Raw genomic sequence first — 19405 nt, forward strand, 5'->3', positions numbered from 1 at the left:
CGACTGGGGGAAGCCTGCGCTTCCCCGCATTTGGACACCAACTTTAAAGCAGCCCACCAGTGAGCGATTGTAATTCCGCCCATGGTGTTAATATATTTCACATGGACATTCATCCCCGACACATCACCAGCTTTCATGAAAGCCCTGCCTCGCTCCTCTCCTACCAGACACAATTGGCTGATTCAATTGCTGATTCTTTGGGGTTCAGGCCCTCTGTTCTCTCCCAGGATGGCTGTGTGACATTCCACTCTATATGTTTTATGGAAATATGCTTATGAGTGTGAATATGCTTTCTGAAAAAGGTCTCTTGTAAGGTATCATACCAAAGGTTATAAACTACTGAAATATTTCTCCTATATGTATGCATTGTGACAAAGTTCCTCCTCTACCTTGGTGGGTCCTGCGCTTATTGGCAGATTTGCTCACCTCAGTGATCTTCCCCTCTGGTGGAACCCACAGTCTGGGTCAACTCCTCCTGTGTCAAATCAGGAGTTGGGAGGTTTGGAGGGAACCTGGGCCCACCCTCTACTCCAGGTTCCAGCCCAGGGCCCTGTGGATTGCAGTTGTCTATAGTACCTCCTGTAACAGCTGCATGACAGCTACAACTCCCTGGGCTACTTCCCCATGGCCTCCTCCAAACACCTTCGTTATCCTCACCACAGGACCTTCCTCCTGGTGTCTGATAACACTTGTACTCCTTAGTCCTCCAGCAGCACACCCGCTGACTCTCAGCTCCTTGCACCTCTTGCTCCCAGCTCCTCACACGCACACCACAAACTGAAGTGAGCTCCTTTTTAAACCCAGGTGCCCTGATTAGCCTGCCTTGATTGGCTGCAGGTGTTCTAATCAGCCTGTCTGCCTTAATTGGTTCTAGCAGGTTCCTGATTACTCTAGTGCAGCCCCTACTCTGGTCACTCAGGGAATAGAAAACTACTCAGCCAGTGACCAGTATATTTGCCCTCTACCAGACTCCTGTACCACACTGGTCTGGGTCTGTCACAGCATGTATCATTCTTGTATCTGAAGGTAGAAATATAAAATATAATGCTGAGGTCCTGTTGTAATTATGCAAAGTGTGGGCCATTAATGGTGGTTTGGAATCTTGATGACTCCCATTAACCAGAACAATTGACTGCAGATGGGGGTGTTTTACCTGTAAGTCTTCCTAGGTACCTGTGGGCCAGCCCAGGAAGAATGGAGACTAGGGGTCTTACAGTGACGTGTGACCTTGTCACATGATACTGGAATCCATCTTAATCCTTGAACTTTTCCATTGATGAGGCGGTGGTGGGGACAAGCACAGACAAAAGATTACCGCCTTGTGCCAAAGCTATAAAAGGGGGTGGAGCAGGTCAACAGGGGCTGCCAGTCATGAGAAAACCCCTGCTTACCACCTGAGATGCCTGCTGGATCTAACAAAGACAGTACCAGGGGAAAGGATGGAGCCCAGACTAGGAAGGGGTCTAGTCTGTGAGAGGAGCTTATTGGAGCATCTTCGAGGGTGAGATATCACCTATATTCAATTTCTTAATGTATTAGGCTTAGACTTGTATGTTTTGTTTTATTTTGCTTTGTGATTTACTTTGTTCTGTCTGTTATTACTTGAAACCACTTAAATCCTACTTTTTATACTTAATAAAATCACTTGTTTATTAATAAACCCAGAGTAAGCGATTAATTACTTGGGGAGAAAACAGCTGTGCATATCTCTCTATCAGTGTTATAGAGTGTGGACAATTTACAAATTTACCCTGTATAAGCTTTATACAGAGTAAAACGGATTTATTTGGAATTTGGATTCCATTGGGAGCTGAGTGTCTGAGTGCTGGAGACAGGAAACCTGCTGAGCTGTTTTTAGTTAAAGTCTGCAGCTTTGGAGCGTGGCCCAAACCCTGGGTCTGTGCTGCAGCAGGCTAGCATGTCTGGCTCAACAAGACAGGGTTCTAGAGTCCCAAGCTGGCAGGGAAAATGAGCTCAGAGGTCATTTCAGCACATAGGGCGACAGTCCCAAGGGGAGCTTTGTGACCAAACCCATCACAGGCTGAGCCCTGATCGTCAGCCCCCCTATCCCTGGAGGTGCTTCTCCCCATGGCGGTGCAGGGTAGGGCAGATGTTGGCGCTGGAAAATGGACCCACCCCATTCTGTCCCAGGGCCATGCTAGGGCATGGGAGGAGGGAGTGTGTGGCTGCAGGGACTCAGGCAACAAGCCCTCTCCTGAAAACAGCAGGCTGCTGGGAGTGCTGTGTCCCTTGGTCACACGTCACATGGCCCCACAGCCGCCCCAGTGGGAAGCACTGGGAGATGGCATCTGATGTCCCTAGGCTGGCTCTGTTCCCTGCGGCTTATTAGCAATGCTGCTGTGAGAAAGCCGGCAGTCCAAAGGGCTGGGGGTTAGATCCAGTTGGCTGGGGAGCATGGTCCATGGCCAGCCACACAGCAGAGTGGGGGGCTAGGGCAGACGCTGCAACTCCGCTGGTACGACCATCTAGCACTGAGCAGATGCTGATGGAGGGGCTGGAAATGTCTGAGATCGAAGGCTTCACTGTCCTGGAAATACGCTGAGCAAAGTCTGGCTCAGGCCACCGGGGCAGAGCTTGCATGGATCCCATAGGGAGTGGGGCCAGACAGTTGCTAGGGTGTACTGACACATGGCCAGAGCCTGCCAAGATCCCACGGCGAGTGGGCGGGCGGTGCCCAGGGTTTTACCAAAGCTATTATTTGGTTTTAACTGATTTTCATCTGAATTTTGGACCGCTCAAGTACATGGAAATAATGATTAGGTTAAGAAAATCCAACCCATCCCACTAGCAGATGCCTCTCTGTTAATAGAAAGTTAGTGGCAGTGTGACTGTGAGGCTGCCTGTTAAAGGAAGGCAACAGAGTGAAAGCCAGACAGACAGACACACTCACCTGTGCATGTACTGCTGATGTACAGATTACGACATAAACCACAGCATGGAAGGGCTATCAGTTCATCACTCTGTCTGGGCTCGATTTTGTGCTCTTTCTCCATCCCTCCCAGCCCCCCTAGGATTAACCCTGATATTTACCCAGAAAACTAGGAAGTGTATTTGTCTGCCCTGATTTCCACCCGTTTGCAATGTTTGGAACACACACTGATCAAGCCCCAGGAACCGTTCAATTAAATAAAGATGGCAACTGAAGGGCTTTGCCCAGAGGCTGGTCTGGCCCCAGCAGGTGAGTATCCAGGATGGCTCTCTGAATGTCAGCGCTGCAGCCAGCCCCGGAAGCTGGCACTGCACCTACCAGCCCTGCCCTCCAGCCAGCAGCAGCGTTAGTTATTGGGGGGTTGGCTGGGCTCCTGGGCACCAGGACCCCACCTGGCGGGGGCTGCCCTGCTCCTGATAGGTCAGCTCTTCCTGTGGCACCTGGGCCACAGGGGGAGCATGTCCGAGGCCTGAAGCCAGGCCCCAGGCTAGCAGGTGGGGAGCTGCAGGCTGTTGCCACTCGCCCCAGGCTGCGGGCGAGGTGGGCAGGCGATCAGAACAGGCCTGTGGCACTGAGGGGCGTGACGAGGAGCGGGGTCTCTGTTGGCCCGAGGATTGGGGCTGTGTCGGACGTGGTCTCCTCGGCCTCGCTCTCTGCCTCATCTGGGCTCTCGCTGACGGAGGGGATGATCCTCACCAGCTTCTCTTGGAAGTGCACCTGCTTGCCTGGGGCCAGGGCAGGTGGGGTGGTGGTGGGTGGGGATGGGGTGGGCTCAGCTGACCAGCCAGCACCCTTGTCCTTGCTGCCCTTCAGGATGCTCTTCATGTGGCCGAGCAGGGAGACACGCTGCTCTCGGTGTCCCCCGGGGAAGGTGAAGGTCTGCTCGGTGTCACCACAGCCCATGGAGGTTGCAGCCGTGGCACAGGGGTCAACATACTGCTCCAGTGGCCCCCGCACCTCCCCGTGCACCGGGCTCTTCTTCCGCTTGCTCAGCAGGAAGTAGGCCAAGCCGGTCAGCACCAGCATGGAGCCTGGGAAAAGGCACCGGAGATGAGACAGACAAAGAGCTGGGGAGAGGTCGCCAGGAAAACCGGGCCATGGCCCCTCTCTTCCATCACAGCTGGGCCACGGCTCCCAGCCTGGCACCCTGTCCCATCATAGCTGGGCCACAGCCCCAAGCCTGGCACCCCTGTCCCATCACAGCTGGGCCATGCCATCCCAGCCTGGCACCCACTGCCATACCCCATTCCCCTGCCCCCCATGCTGTCCGAGGCCCCAGCGCGCTCCTCACCGGGGATGGTGACGTGCCAGACCAGGACAGGATGCAGGAAGCAGGCTACCGAGAGCAGCACGTAACCCAGGAATTTCTGGAAGCTTGCTGGCTGGGTGCTTCGCTTCCAGAAGGCATGTGCCAGGGAGCCCGGCTGGTAGCTGGGGAGAGAGCGGGGCAGGCGAGGGCTTCAGCAGGGAGAACCGGTCACCACCACCAGGGGCACACAGCTGGCAGGGCTGGGTCTAAATGCCCCTCTGGTGCCCACTGGCCCCAGAGCTCAGAGCACCAGACCAGGCCTGCACATGGGGCTGGCTAAGGCTTGAGTGGCCCATGGAGTTCAGGGGGCACAGGGCTGAGCACCAAGTATTCTCACCTATTCCCCCATCCTGGGGACACACCCATGGGTGCCCAAGCCTTGAGGCAGAGGAAGTGTGAGTGACACATACAGGCCCTGGGGGCAGCAGCCTGGCCAGCAAGCAGGGTCTGGTGCTGCCAGCAGTGGGCAAGCTCCCCTGGAGGTGAGTCTGCAGCCCCATCTGGTCAGCCCTGTACCACCAGCTGGGTGTAGGTGAGGGACAAGGGGGAGCATGGGGAGCAGGGGAAGGAGTGTGGGCAGGATACATGGAGGTGAAGGTGGGACATTTGGGAGGGTGCATGAGGGGTGCCTGGTCATGGCTCATAAGGGGTGCATAGGTGTGGGATACCCAGAGGGCATGGGCAGGATACACAGAGATGGGGATGTGAGGTGGGTGGAGTCCACAGGGGATGTGGGTGGGGGGTATGGGCAGGGTGCACGAGGATGCAGATGTAGGGTGGGCGGGGTGCACAGAGTGCATGGGGGCATGGGCAGGGCATATGGGGTTTAGGCATGGTGTGAGCAGAGGGCATGGACAGGATGCAAGGGATGTGGGGTGGGTGGAGTATATAGGGGCATGGGCAGGAACACAGGGTGTGGGCATGGGGTGGACATGGGGCATGGGCAGGGCTCATCGGGTGTGGGGGTGGGCAGGGTGCACAGGTTGTGGACGTGGGGATGGGGTGGGGATGGGGCCTGAGCAGGACACGTAGGGCGTGGGCATTGGCAGGGTGCACAGGTTGTGAACATGGGGGTGGGGTCTGGGCAGGACACGCAGGGCTTGGGCATTGGCAGGATATGCGGGGTGTGGATGTGGGGATGGGAGTGCGGTGGGGCCTGGGCAGGACACGCAGGTTGTGGGCATTGGCAGGGTGCACAGGTTGTGGACATGGGGGTGGGGTCTGGGCAGGACACGCAGGGCTTGGGAATTGGCAGGGTACGCGGGGTGTGGACATGGGGGTGGGGTGGGGGTGGGCGTGGGCAGGACATGCAGGGCGTGGGCATTGGCAGGCTGCACAGGTTGTGGATATGGGGGTGGGGCCTGGGCAGGACACGCAGGCAGGGCCGGCGCTACCATTTAGGAGACCAAGGCAATGGCCTAGGGAGCCAGAATTTTTTGAGGGTGCTATTTTGCCGGGGGAGCGGCACGCGGGTCCGGTGGACCTACCGCAGTCATGCTGGCGGACAGTTTGCTGCTGGAAAGGCTCCGGTGGAGCTGCCGCAGTCATTTCGGCGGACGGTGCGCTGGTCTAAAGGCTCCGGTGGACCTGCCGCAGGCATGACTGCGGTAGGTCTGCTGGAGCCTTTAGACCAGTGGACCGCCTGCCGGCATCACTGTGGCAGCTCCACCGGAGCCTTTCCAGCAGCGAACCGTCCACCGGCATGACTGCGGTAGGTCCACCGGACCCGCGGGGGACGGCAAAATGGCCGTCCGCCTAGGGCATCAGAAACCCTGGCGCCGCTCTTGCACACAGAGTGTGGGCATTGGCAGGGTATGCAGAGTGTGGATGTGGGGGTGGGAGTGGGGTGGGCGTGGGCAGGGAGTACTCACGTGATACACATGCCCAGGAGCAGGCTGACGAAGAAGGAGACTTCGCAGATGGAAACCGCTGCCCCTGAGAAACTGAAGTGGGGGACCATGAGGGCCAGGCTTGGCCACAGCCATGGGGCCAGCAGGGCCAGTGTGGGCTCGAGGGCACTACCTACTGCCGGCCAGCTGGGCTCCAGAGCCCCAGCTCTCCCTGTCCAGCCATTGGACAGGGGAGATCACAGTGCGCTGTGGCCCCTGGCCAGATTCACTGAGGCATACAGCGGTGCATGGAGCTTGCAGGGCTGAGCTGCCCCATGGCTCACAGGGTCCCAGACTCAGGACCGGCGCTAGGGTTTTGAGTGCCCTAGGCGGATGTCAATTTCGCCGCCCCGCATGCTGGTCCCGTGGCTCCAGTGGAGCTGCTGCAGTGGTGCCTGCGGAGAGTCCGGTGCTCCGCAGCTAAGGTGGAGCTGCCGCAGTGGTGTCTGCGGGAGGTCCACCGGAGCCGCGCGAGCAGCCGACCATCCGCAGGCATGACTGCGGCAGCTCCACCCGACCACGGACCAGCAGACCGCCCGCAGGCATCACTGCGGCAGCTCCACAGGAGCTGCCTGCCGCCCCCTCCGGCGGCGCCCTGACCCAGGGGACACCCTGGACTGTGAGCTGCCACGGCGGTGCCCTGACCCAGGGGACACCCTAGACTGCGGGCTGCTGCAGAGGCGCCCTCACCCAGGGGACACCCCTGACTGCCGGCTGCCGCGGCGGCGCCCTGACCCAGGGGACACCCTGGACTGCCGGCTGCCGCGGAGGCGCCCTGACCCAGGGGACGCCCTGACCCAGGGAACACCCTGGACTGCCGGCTGCCGCGGCGGTGCCCTGACCCAGGGGACACCCTGGACTGCGGGCTGCCACGGAGGTGCCCTGACCCAGGAATCCACCATGGGCTACCGGCTGCTGTCAGCAGTTCAGACTCCCTCTCTTTCCCAGCAGCAGCGGCTGCTCAACGATTTAAAAAAAAATTTGAGGGCGCTTTTTGGCGCCCCCAAATCTCAGCACCCTAGGCAACCGCCTAGTCCGCCTAAATGGTTGCACCGGCCCTGCCCAGACTCCTACACTGCGGGGCCAGGAGAGGGCCGCTCGGCCTGACACCTCCCGATGGCAGAGCCACTCCCCGCGGTAACCCCAGCGATACTCACAGCAGGTAGACAGCCAGGCTCTGGAACTGCCCGCGCTGCAGGGTCTCCACTCCCACTCCAACCAGCACTGCAGAGAGAAGGCAGCACTGGAGTCATGACAATGCCCACGCCATCATTGCCCTGCCTGCTCTTCACCTGGCCCTTGGCTGGGTTGGGGTGGGGAGAGAAGGCAGAGTGTCCAGTGCTTAGAGCAGAGGGCTGGAGCCAAGAGGGCTGGGGTCTGCCCTTGGCTCTGCCACAGACCTTTGGCCAATCACTGAACCACTCCATGCCTCAGTTTCCCTAATGGGCTAAAGCTGCTGCTCCCCACACTTTGCATACAGTATTGGGACTCCCTGGGGCTCAATGAGCATTGGAGTCTCCATGGCTCCCTTCACTGGGAACAGCCAGTTCCTCCTGTATAATAGTTCACTCCTCTTCTGTATTGATGTTGCATCCCAGCTTTGTGCCATCATGGCAAAGGACCACCAGCCCCAGAAACGCTGTCCCACTGTCAGCCCTTTCCCAGCTGTGTGCATGACCACGGCGGTGTAGGGGGTAGGATTGTCACTCTGGCTGGGGCTACCATTCCCTGCCCCAGTTGTCCAAGAGGTTGCGGGAGAGGGTGTGGATTCCAGCTGGGGGTGTGGGCTCTGGGATGGGGCCAGGGTTGGGGTGCAGGAGGAGGCTCTGGGCTGGGGGGTGGAGCCGAGGAATTCAGAATATGGGAGAGGGCTCTGGGCTGAGGCAGGAGGTTGGGAGGTGTTAGGGGGTGAGGGCTCTGGCTGGGGGAGTGGGCTCTGGGGTGGAACCGGGGATGAGGGATTTGGGGTACAGGAGGGGTCTCTGGGCTGGGATCGAGGGGTTTGGAGGGTGGGAGAAGGATCAGGGCTGGAGCAGGGGGTTGGGGTGTGGTAGGGGGTCAGAGGAGCTGCAAATCCGGTGCTTGGGACGGGGGCAGCGGGCAGAGCCCACTGGCTGCCCCCATGGGTAGGAGCTGGAGTGGGGATACGCCACTGTTTCCAGGAGCTGCGCGGAGGCAGGGCAGCCAGGGAGCCTGCCTTAGCCCCGCTGCACAGCTGACCAGACTTTTAACGGTCCAGTCAGCAGTGCTGACTGGAGCTTCCAGGGTCCCTGTTCGAACCATTTCAGTCAAAAACTGAACACCTGGCAACCCTATTGTGAGGGTGTGCCCAGGGGCGGGGCAGGGCCAAGGAAGGCCCTGGCTGCTGTGGGCTGGCCATGAGGCTTGTGAGTGAGTTGACCCATCTCGGGACCTTCACATACCTTGAGCTCCAGGCACCGGCATGCCTAGCACCCGCCACAGGGCCAGGCCTTGAGTGTGGCTTTGGGGCCAGAGCTGGAGTTTGCAGCTGGGCCTGTCTCTGCACTGGGCAAATCTGGGGTGGTGCACCCCAGCCTGGGAACAGGCTGTCCCATGGCCTACCAGCAGCTCAGTCCCACACACCGTTCAGCCTACAACACTCGAGCAGGGCAGGGGGCAGGCCTAAGTCTTGGCCTCTGCACTTGGCTTTCATCCCCACAGGCGCCCCTTCCAGCTGCCAGCGTCCCATGGTGGCTGCAGCCGCTTCTGCCCTCCAGGGTTTGCAACCATACTGGGGGACAGGGTTTGAGAGACCCAAAGTGCCTCTTGTTCCAGGCCTTTTGGGCTGCATTGGCTTGTGGACAGACCTGGTGCAGGGGGTGGCAGGGCATAGCAGCCCTCCCATTCTCCGCCAGGGCAATGCCATGAACACCCACTGCTCCTGCACAAGCAGCCCCCAGCCTGGGCTGCTCCCCAGGGGACTGTCCGTGGGTGGAGGCCAGAGGGCTGGACAAGCTGCACAGGCTGTCAGCCAGCCCTGAGCCTTTGGGGAAGCCTGCAGCTACTAGGGCCCTGGGGCCTTACCAGGGCCAGAGAGACTCAGCCAGGCTGGGCATGCTGGAGGGCACCAGGCTGCCTGGTACTTGGGGATGGGCTGGCACAAGTGTCCTGGTGCTGAACCCGTGTGGGAAAGCTTTGTGGGAAATGGGCTGTAGCCACAGGGCCCCATGCAAATCCATGATCCCATGGCAGGCCCCAGAGGAGACTTCTGTGTGCATGAGTGTGTGTGTGTGTGACACTGTGTGTGTGTGTGAGACTTGAGTATGTGAGACTGCGTGTGTGAGAGACTGAGTGGGTGTTTGTGACTCTCGTGTGACTATGTGTGAGACCTGTGTATCTGAGACTGTGTCTCTGTGTGTGAGACTGGGTGTATGTTTGTGACTCTCATGTGTATGACTATTTGTATGTGTGAGTATGTATTTGTGAGACTGTATGAGAGGCTGCGTGTGATGCTTGTGTGTGTGTGTGTGTGTGTATGTGAGAGAGAGATGGGGATAGTACATTAGTGAGATCTCTCTGTGTCACTGTGTTTAAGCAGGAGCAGCTAGCCACAACCACCTAACACACGTTTGCAAATCATTGCAGCAGGCAGTGCCAAGGGTGCTGGCTGTGTGGGGCAGGACCAGTGCTTTCCTTGGTGGTGTGCGTGCGGCGTCCGGCATGATGGGCAGCCGATCCCTGGCTGGTATCTCCAGACATTGCTATAGCACACACTAGCCATTTGCAATGACCTGCCCCGGGTGCAACAGTGCTTGGCTCCTGTCCACACAGCCAGGTTAGCAGCCTCCTTCGCAGCTCAACCAAAGTGGCATCAAATATCAGTGTCTGGCTCTGATCCTGGCCAGCCATGGCCTTTGGGGAGTCACAGACTCCCCAGGGACAAGCCCTTCCCTGAGGCTGCTCTGTCACCCAGGAGCGGAGGGCGAAGAGGGGTGCTGCAGGCCAGGGGAGGGCTGGCTTGTCAGTGCCCTGTGCCGTGGTTGCATGGGAGGCAGAGCAGTTTGTTTGCCTTCCCACGGTGCCTGCCAGGATGTTGTTGCAGAGCTGTGCCAGGCAGCTGCGCGGCTTCGGGCCAATGCCTCTTGCAGGGGGACTGTCCTATTGCTGATGCTGCCTGTGTTCGGCTGCAGCCGCCCGCCTCCCTGGGGCAGGGCGAGCTGGGCATGAAGCAGATGCCCGCTCTGCTGCTGTTTAAGCTGCTGGCATTGCTGATTCAGGAGCCATGTGCGTCCTGGATGACGAAATGATGGCCCCAAGCCCAGCATCCACAGAACAGGACTAGTCTGACCATCTGCGTGTCACGGGCCCACTGCCCTGGGCTGAGCCCGCCACATGGGTTTGAGTGATCACAAAGTCTGGAGGACAGTGCTGGCTCCATCTGGGGAATGTGGATCCTGAAGTTTGGCCCAGGGCCCATCTCTCCCTGATGCACATGGGCACACTTGCAGCATCCGGTCAGGAGCCCCTTCCCTGCCAATCTCCTCAGGCTCTGCCCTGCTGCCCCCTTTCCTTCCCCCCACTCCCCTGGAAGGGTCTTTCCCTCCCTCAGCACACATGGCTAGAGGGGGATAAACATTTTCCACTCATGGGGCAGGGGGTAAAGCCAAGACTCATTGACTTTGCTCCCACCAGGTCAACACTGACAGCCACAGAAGATCCCACTCTCAGTCTTTATCCAGCTCCCTGTAGCCTCCTCGCTTTCCTGTCCCTAACCACCTAGCCAGCCTTCTTGGCCTCCTTCCCTGTCATACTGTGCTTGTCCATATTGGAAGGGCCATCCCACTGGCCTCGGCCTCCTGCACCTAGCAAGCCCTGCCCTGGCTACCTTGGGGTGGCAGATCAGTAGCAGCAGGGGAAAGCATGCCAACCATGCTAGCTATGTTAATAGTGGCTGTAGCCATGGTGATAATGCCACTTACTAAACAACAGAAAAGCACAAAGACGGGCAGGCAGCTTAGCAGCTTGGAATGAGCTTTCGCTTTGTGCTACACGGCGCGGCCCCTTGGCCAACACAGCCAGGCGGGGGATTATGCACTGAGGTGGATTAAGGGTCTGAGCGCATTGAGACCCTTCCTTGGCTTGCAACTGGGTCCTGGGAGCAGCACTCCCGGGAAAGCTCCAGCCTGCCTCATAACCCCTGAAGGGAAGGGCAGGATGGGTGTATTCCTGGGATGGTGAATGGGATTCCTGGGATGGTGAATGGTGCAGGGGGCTTTGATCCTCACAAAGGCTGGTGTATGATGTGAAAACAGAAGTGTCTCCCAAGCCTGAGACATAACTCCCTAGGTGTGTAACGCACAACACAACCACACACTGTGGGTCTGAGCTGAGTTAATGAGCTTTGCACTGAGAGCACAGCTAGGTTCCAGATACAAACATGACTAGAACCTAAATCTTCCTGCTCCAAAATCACACACCCCTTCCACTCCCTGTAAAGGAGAATCACTGTCAGCAGTCTAGGGACTAAGACTCACAGGTGTTCAGTTCTGGATTCCTTCCTGAAGAGGGCAGCAGTGCACACAAGACAGTTATACTTCCAAATGGAGGAAAGGGGAAATTGTTAATAACGAATATTAATCAGAAGTTAGGAATTGTAGAAAACTGATATGGGCAGCAAAGGGATACAAGAAGAAACCAATGGCCAGCACAGTTAAGGATAATAAGAAGGAGTTTTAAAAATACATTAGGAACAAAAAGAACCCTGACATTGGTGTTGGTCCACTGCTAGATGGAAATAGAATTATCAGTAATAATTCAGAAAAAGCAGAAATATTCAATAAATATTTCTCTTCTGTATTTGGGAAAAAACAGATGAAACTGTTGTATCACATGGTAAGGATAATTCTCTTTCCATTTCACTAGTATCTGTGGAGGATGTTTAACAGAATCTACTGAAGCTAGATATTTTAAATCAGCAAATCCAAATAATTTGCATCCAAGAGTTTTAAAAGAGCTGGCTGAGGAGCTTGCTGGACCGTTAATGCTGATTTTCAATAGCACTGGGGAAGTTCCAGAAGAGGTGAAGAAAATTAATGTGCCAATTTTTAAAAGGATAAATGGGATGACCTGGGTAATTCTAGGCCTGTCAGCCTGACATCAACCCCAGGCAAGATAATGGAGTGGCTGATATGGCACTCAATTAATAAAGAATTAAAGGAGGGTAATGTAATTAATGCCTATCAACATGGGTTTATGGAAAATAGATCCTGTCAAACTAACTTGATATCTTTTTTTGATGAAATTACAAGTTTGGTTAATAAGGGTAATAGTGTTGACATAATATACATAGACTTCTGAAAGGCATATTTAATAAATATTCTAAGTAGCGGACAAAGCTGGAACATCATCCAGTGGCTGGAAGTTAAAGCCAGGCAAATTCAGACTGGAAATAAGGCATCAGTTTTTAGAGAGGGAGAAAAATTAACCACTGAACAATTGACCACGGGTGGTGGTGGATTCTCCAACACTGGCAATTTTAAAATCAGGATCGGATGTTTTTCTACAAGCTCAGCTCTAGGCATTGTTGTGGGGACATTTTCTGGCCTGTGCGACACAGAAGCTCAGACAAGATGATCACTGCCGACAAGAGGAGGTAGTGTGGCTAGGCAAAACTGATTTAAATACTGTGAAGTAACTTAGGTCGATTTAATTGTGTGGTGTAGACTTGCTCCTCTCCTGTCACCTCCCCCAGCTCCTGGTCCATTGTACTCCTCCTGCAGACCCACGCTGAGGTCATCTTCCACCTGCAAGAGTTTCCCCCTCAGTAGGGGTCAGTTCTTCAGTCCTTGGGGTTACCACTGTCTTTCCAGATCCTAGGTTCCAGGCAGTCCTTAACGACCCATTCCACGCACACCCCTCCTGGCTGCTGCTCTGCCCCACAAGCAGCTTTTTAATCCTTCTGCACCCACAGGGTAGCAATCCCTAGCCAAGTCAGTCCCTGCCATGAAGCTCACAGCACAGAAATTTCCCGCTGCCCCACCTCGAGGTCCTGTGGGTTCATGTTTGCTCTGCCAAGCTGGGGCTTTACTTGGGATCTCGGGGGTGCCACGCTCATAACATGAGGGCGGGCAGGGAATGAGGCTGGAGTTTCACAGCAAAGCTCTTTCACTGCATAAACCCACAGGTGGGTTATGGCACAGCAGGGCATTCGGGAGGGTTTCCAGGTGCCCCCCAGGCCCAGATCAGCCCACGTGATAGTGGAGCCAGAGCTTACCTTGTGAGTGTACCTTTGTGGTTCTACATGGAGCCGAGATGGAGGATGACCGTGCCCAAAAAGCCAACGCAGAGGCTCTGTCTGGTGACTGCAGGGGGCCGGATGCTTGGTGGCTTGGGCGGGAGGTGCTGAGCCTGGAAGAGCTATTCCCAGTAGCATCCTGCCCCCTTTTGGGCAGACTGTCCCAGGGGAGTCACTGATCAGTAACTCACCCTCTGGGGCTTGCCTGTGGGGGGATTCGTGGAGGCACAGACTGAACTCCTGACCCCACAGCAAAACTCCCAGGGACTGACTCAGTGGGGACAGGAGTAATCCAGACAGCTAACGTGGCAACATTGACAAAATCTGTCACAAGGAAGCGCAGCCATCCAAATGGTCACAGCCACCAAGACACAGCTGGATGTATGTCCCCCCTACCAAGTGCTGGTTCACAGGCGTGGGTTCACAGTGACCCCCTGCTGGTGGGAGCACAGCGGGGCATGCAGAGCAAATGGGCCCTTTGCTTGGGGATCTTTGGCAATGCCTGGTATCATCTGTGGTTTCTGACCCTACGGACTCAGGCACATCTGTTGCACCCATTTAATCTCAGCTCCGAGTCACGAGCTCTGGGTACAGGAGAACCCCCTCCAGACGCCTAACATGCCCACCATAGACCATCACCGTGGGAACTGAAGATACTGGCTTGACTCCAGAGGCAGTCAGGAGTGCCAGTGGCTATTCTGATGCCTTTGTACAATGTGTCAGGTCCTAGGCCAGTTCCTGGGGAGACTGCATTGTAACTGGCATGAGCCGGCCCACTGATCAGCTGCCCCAGCCAAACTGTCGAGGAGCGAACTCCCATCCTGCTCCTTAGAGATGGTCTCTCCAGCTCGGAGCTCAGGAGCTGCCGTTGGCTCTGTGAATGAGTACAAGACTTCTGTCTCTGTGCTGTCCTCTGGCCCCTTGCATCAATACTGACATGTTCTGGGAATCTGGGCACAAAGTGCAGGTGTTTTCTGCCCTTGGGCTCTGCAGGCCCTGGATGATCATCACTACAAATGCAGGCAGAACTGAGCACGGGGGAATTCGAAGCCAGTCAGCAGGCCATGTTTGAGAGCAGGACTGGTCATCCTCTTCTGGATTCAATCTTTCTTCCAGCAAGTGAATGGTGCAGGATTGCCTCCTGATTCCTACTCCTTTCCAGCCCACACTTGTGAATCAGCAGAACAGTTTGGATGAAGGATCATCAGCCTGTGGGCTGTTTGCTTGGGCTATTTGCTCTCTGTGATTTGAGCCAGACCCAAGGCACAGGCACAAAATTACGAATTAAACAGTTTAAACAGGAGAATTTGGAACAACTAACAATGCTCCTCCAAATACAGATTTTCAGCAGGCGTCATCTGTGCTAAAATCTGTGAAACTTTTGGGTTTCCCAACCATTCCAAACAATCATGGGGCTGCCTGACCACTGACCAACAACGAACCACACAGCCCCACCAATTATGGGGCTGCCTGACCACTGATCAACCACTAACAACATGGTTTCACCAATCACAGGGCTGCCTGATCAGTGACTATCATGGCTCCACCAATCGCAGGGAGCCAGCATGCTCGGAGCTTGGGGGTGGTGGTGGGTATTTTATTTGCCTCTCCAATGGACTCTATTGAGAGCCAATCTATGGAATTGCCCAACACTGCCCAGACTCTATGAGTGAGGCTGATCCATTAGCCTCTTCCTTTGGCAAGTCTCTTTGGATGGCTGAGCTCTGGGGACTCTTTTCCCTGTGGTCTCCATTTCCCAACCTTTTTAGCATTAAAATAAAGGATGCAAAACCACCTGTACCTCATTGGGCAGCGAACACCATACTGAGCTGGCTGCTCCCTCCACTGACAGCCTCAGACACATAGGGAGAAATGAAACATGGAGACCCCTCACTCCTTTCTGGGCCTTTTGGAGAAGGCAGGTGATGCTGGGCAGAGCCCAGAGCGGAGAGATGGAAAAGTACAGGGCTCTTTAGCGCAGTCCAAGGCAGTTTCCACATTGATGGGGTGCTGACTTTCACTAACTTCCAGAGGAGCTATAGAAGATAGCGCCATGTAAACACCATGAGAGAGCGAGATTACACTCCAGGAAGACATCTCAGCTTCATAAGCTATTTATGATTTCAGCTTTTTATGCTCTGTTGGCACATACTGGGGTAGGGCTGTCCCCTGGGTAGGCATCCACTATTATCACTGGAGCATTAGGGGAGAGTGTGAGCTTCCCTCTGTGTGTGCGTGATCGAGGTCCGCATAGCTGCAATCCAGCTCGTCTCCTGCACAGGCTCACCCCGCTGTGCTCCTATGTGCCAGTTTGTAAGAGCCCCAGAGGGGAGAATGTCTTCAGTCCACTTGCCCTGCAGCATTGCCCTTTCTATCGGCCCTGGCTAGCGCAGTTAGCTGTGGGGAGTACATTCCACAGCCAGCAGCCAGCGTTCTACCTGGGTGCTGTCCGTCCATGCGTTCAGACCCGGGATTGTGCTTGGCTTAGTTGAGCTGACCTCTTTGTCTCTTGCTCTCTGTTGCCCCAGAGCTGTGTGCGGTGTCTCCCGGAGCATGCTGCTGCTCACCTAGGAAATGCTGAGAGACATGAGTTTGCAATGCCCTACTCCGACAAACTAGCATCTGGAATGAAGCAGGATCTGCCAACAGGACCCACTCGCCAGCTCAGTGAGATTCTGCACAGCTGTATCTCCCAGCCAAAAATTACAGAAGCAATCACCTTCAGCACCCAGGGGTAGGTATCATTGTCCCTGCTTTCAAGATGGAGAAACTGAGGCACAGAGTGATTAAGTGAGTTTCTCAAGGCTCCAGCAAATTGATGCCAGTGCCATGAATATACTTTGTTGCTCCTGCTCCCATCCTCTGCACTCAACTCTCTGCCCGCCCCCCTCCCCCCGCACAGCAATTTTTACCTGCAACAGCTATTCTACACCACTGGGATTTGCAGGGGGAGATTTTCTGCACATTCTGCCGTGGAGAAGCCAGCTCAAACAGTCCCTTTTCAGCTCTCACCTGAGATGTCAACCACAGCCAAATGCAACCTCCTCCAACCAAAATTTGGTCCTTCAGCCTTGACTTTTTGGCAGAGGGAGCCATGTAAACAGGTAGGGGAGTTTATTTGCATTGCAAGGAAAGAGCAAACAGCTCTTTGAATCTGCTTTCCCGACAGCTTAGCAGGAAGGCAGAGGAGCAATGCTGCAGCAGCATCTCCACCAATGCTGCGGCTCCTCTCTTCATCCCACTTGGGACAGGACAGCTTTTCCCCCTGGCTTTGCTGAGGATTTGGAGACCCCCCTCAGTCCCTTCCACTGAGCATGAGGACCTTCCCTCCATGGATCAAGGTTACTCTGCTGCCCCAGCCCGTACCATGGGGAACTAACTTTCCTTCCAGCAGCAGTCCCTGTGGCATCCAGGTCCAGGCTTTGGTGAGCCCCATCCAGCAGCCCCACCTGCCAGAGGACGCACCGACTGACACTTAGCAATGGGGAGTAACAACACCTCATGCTTTGCTTCCTAGTCCCCAAGGTTCATCATCCCCAACGGGCAGATGGAGGAAGGGAGGGTGGCACAATCAGAGCCAGGAATAGAACCCAGGCGTCCAGATGCCCATGAACTGCCTGTTACTTTGCTCCAGCTGTTGACTCTCCTGAGCATGATAGGCAATGCTGCCTCTTACCTGCTGCCGTGGAGATGCCCAGCAGTCGGCAAGTGTATTCTAGTGCAGTCCAAAAGGCCCTGTGCTTCATAGCTGTGAGAGACGAAAGCCTTTGAGCCGCTGGCTGGAATTCCTTCCCAGCCTACATGCCTCCCTGGTCATCTCCTTCTGCCGCCCCACCCGACCTTCCCAAGGCAAAGGCGCCGCCTGGGTCAGGTGCTGGCAGTGGAACAAGCTGCCACCACAGGGAACCGGTCGGCGCTGCCCACTCCAGCTCCCCAAGGGGCTGGGAAATGCTGGCCTTCTCCTGGCTGGCTGTTTGTTTCCTGCATTGTTTGGAGGGCTGCGATTAATGATTGCCTGGAGCCGGTAGGACAGGCAGCGGGAGGCACTGGGCCTTTCCTCCTCCTCTGGTGGGGGCAGAGCAACCTGATTAAATGCCACAGAAAGGCCTTAATGCACCGCAGCTCTGGCAGCTCAGATTAACCACTTGGCGGGGGTTGGGGGGAGAGGGTGCATGGGGATTTGGTCTCTGCTCTACAGCAACCTGCTGCTGGCAGTTCCTCAGGGATTGAGAGCATCCCGCAGACCCAAACTGCACCCGCTTTGTGCTGACAGGCCGCTGGCCGAGGATTTCCCTGGGCACCAAGCACTCGGCTGGGAACGCCTAGGGGAGCACCCAGCACCACTCAGGGTGGAGAAGCATGAGCAGGGTCAGGGCAGGCACTCAAATCTATTTGGATTGTCTTGGCCCTGCAGAGCCAGCCTGGCCATGGGGCAGGGAAATGGAGTGTGCTGGGTGCGCATGCCAGGCTGGCACTGAGGACAGACACCGTCTCGCTCGGACCTTGAGTCAAATTACTCCAGCCTCGCCAAGAGACAAACGTGGAGCTGCCAGTTCCTCTCTGGAGCAGAGTCCCCCCACCCCAGCATTTACACCATGCCCTGGGGCTACCTCATCACCTCTGGTGTCTGCACAGGGAGGGTGGACGTCACCCAAGAAGAGGCTCCGTGGCTTGATGTCTCGGGCAAAGCATCCATTCCAGGGGCATTTCACTGCTCTGCTGCCAACTGGCCAAGTGCAAAGACCACCGCTGGAGCAGCATGCTGGGCACGTTCCCTCTCCCGTCAGCCAGCCTGTGGGTGGGTTCCCCACCAAGCATTGCGGGGGAGGGAAGCACGGGGCTCACTGGGCACGGACTGTATGAGCTGGGGTCAAGCATTGCCTCAGCACCTAGAGGCTTCTGCTGAGCTCAGGGCCCCACTGCACCCGATGCTGCACACATCCTGGGAGAGACAGGCCCTGCCCTGCAGGGCATTGTCTGAAGGGGCACAGAACAGGCTCTGCCAGGCTCGTGTCCTGCTCACTAGCCCACAGGGCTCAGGAACGGCCGGCATTTCAAAGGGCAGTTGCTCAAACACTCCACTGCCCCTGGTGCCAGAGCCCAGCTCCCTGCTGGTAGCTGCTGGCACTGTGAGTACTGGGCTGGTTAGCTCTCCTGGGGTGGGGCTACATGATGACTGGCCCTGCTGTAATGCACGCACGAGGGAGAGGCTTTGGAAAGGGCCCTGCAAGAGGGGAAGTGGGTGAGCCAAGTTCCATGGGAACTGGGTGCAGGGGAGTGCCAGGCACTCAGCACAGAGGGATGGGGGAACCAGGGCAGACCAGTCACTGCTGTTGGATGCAGGACACTCCATTCTGGTGAGCCCAACAGCAGAGGGGAGCCCCAGCCAGCACATGCTGCATACTGCCTGTGAGGACTGGCATGGATGGCGAGCAGGAGCCATCCTCTTAGTCATGCACCCCAGAGCTGGGCATGCAGATCCCCAAAGTGGGGCATGTGTTTGAGACCCTGATTGACCCTCCCCTCCAGCTGGCTTCTTCCACTATTCCAGGACAGACAGGGCAAAAGGGACCACTGAGGCGGCAGAGGAAGCATGAGGCTCCTTGCCCAGGGGGCACTGTGCATTCTTAGGAGTGCAGTGGGCTATGTGGGAGGGGGGCAATCTCTGCATCTCACCTCTTGCTGGCTGGGGAAGTGGTGATTTCAGAGGCCTGGGTTAATCATTGCAGCGGCTGCAGGGCGACTCAGAAGGTGGCTTCCACCATTGCCAAGGTCAATTGCTTATGCTAATCGCGGTATGAGGACCGTGGCCTTACAGCTAATGCAGGTTGTCAGAACGCCCAGGTTCCACTGTGGCTCTGCCACCAACCCTGAGTCATGTCAGGGGAGTCACCTCATGTCGCTGTCCATCAGTGCACCCCACTGTCATGGGTCCCATCACCAAAGGGCAGAAATTGAGGGAGTGGATCACCAGAAGCTGGGAATGGGCGACAGGGAATGGA

General features: G+C 56.4%; 1 protein-coding gene across 2 annotated transcripts; it reads right to left on the reverse strand.

Moving 5' to 3' along the window:
• Positions 1 to 1897: 1897 nt before the first annotated feature.
• TMEM72 (transmembrane protein 72) lies at positions 1898 to 17389 on the reverse strand. 2 transcript variants are annotated; one of them, XM_030569698.1, is made up of 5 exons: positions 17080 to 17389; positions 7306 to 7372; positions 6131 to 6202; positions 4242 to 4381; positions 1898 to 3981 (listed from the first exon to the last, which is right to left on the reverse strand). In XM_030569698.1, exons 1-5 carry the CDS (start codon positions 17147 to 17149, stop codon positions 3503 to 3505), a joined length of 828 nt encoding a protein of 275 aa, XP_030425558.1. In that variant the 5' UTR covers positions 17150 to 17389; the 3' UTR covers positions 1898 to 3502. The 2 variants fall into 2 exon arrangements, with proteins under 2 accessions (XP_030425558.1, XP_030425560.1); XM_030569700.1 differs by lacking the exon at positions 6131 to 6202.
• Positions 17390 to 19405: the final 2016 nt, after the last annotated feature.

The sequence above is a fragment of the Gopherus evgoodei genome, chromosome 7, assembly GCF_007399415.2.
Source record: "Gopherus evgoodei ecotype Sinaloan lineage chromosome 7, rGopEvg1_v1.p, whole genome shotgun sequence".
Classification (NCBI taxonomy): Eukaryota; Metazoa; Chordata; order Testudines; family Testudinidae; genus Gopherus; species Gopherus evgoodei.

Coding starts and splice junctions, on each gene's coding strand:
- TMEM72 (XM_030569698.1), bottom strand. CDS start 17,149: ATGAAGCACAGGGCCTTTTGGACTGCACTAGAATACACTTGCCGACTG. Junction 7,373..17,079: donor GGGCATCTCCACGGCAGCAG/GTAAGAGGCAGC, acceptor TTCTCTCTGCAG/TGCTGGTTGGAGTGGGAGTG. Junction 6,203..7,305: donor AGCCTGGCTGTCTACCTGCT/GTGAGTATCGCT, acceptor CCCCCACTTCAG/TTTCTCAGGGGCAGCGGTTT.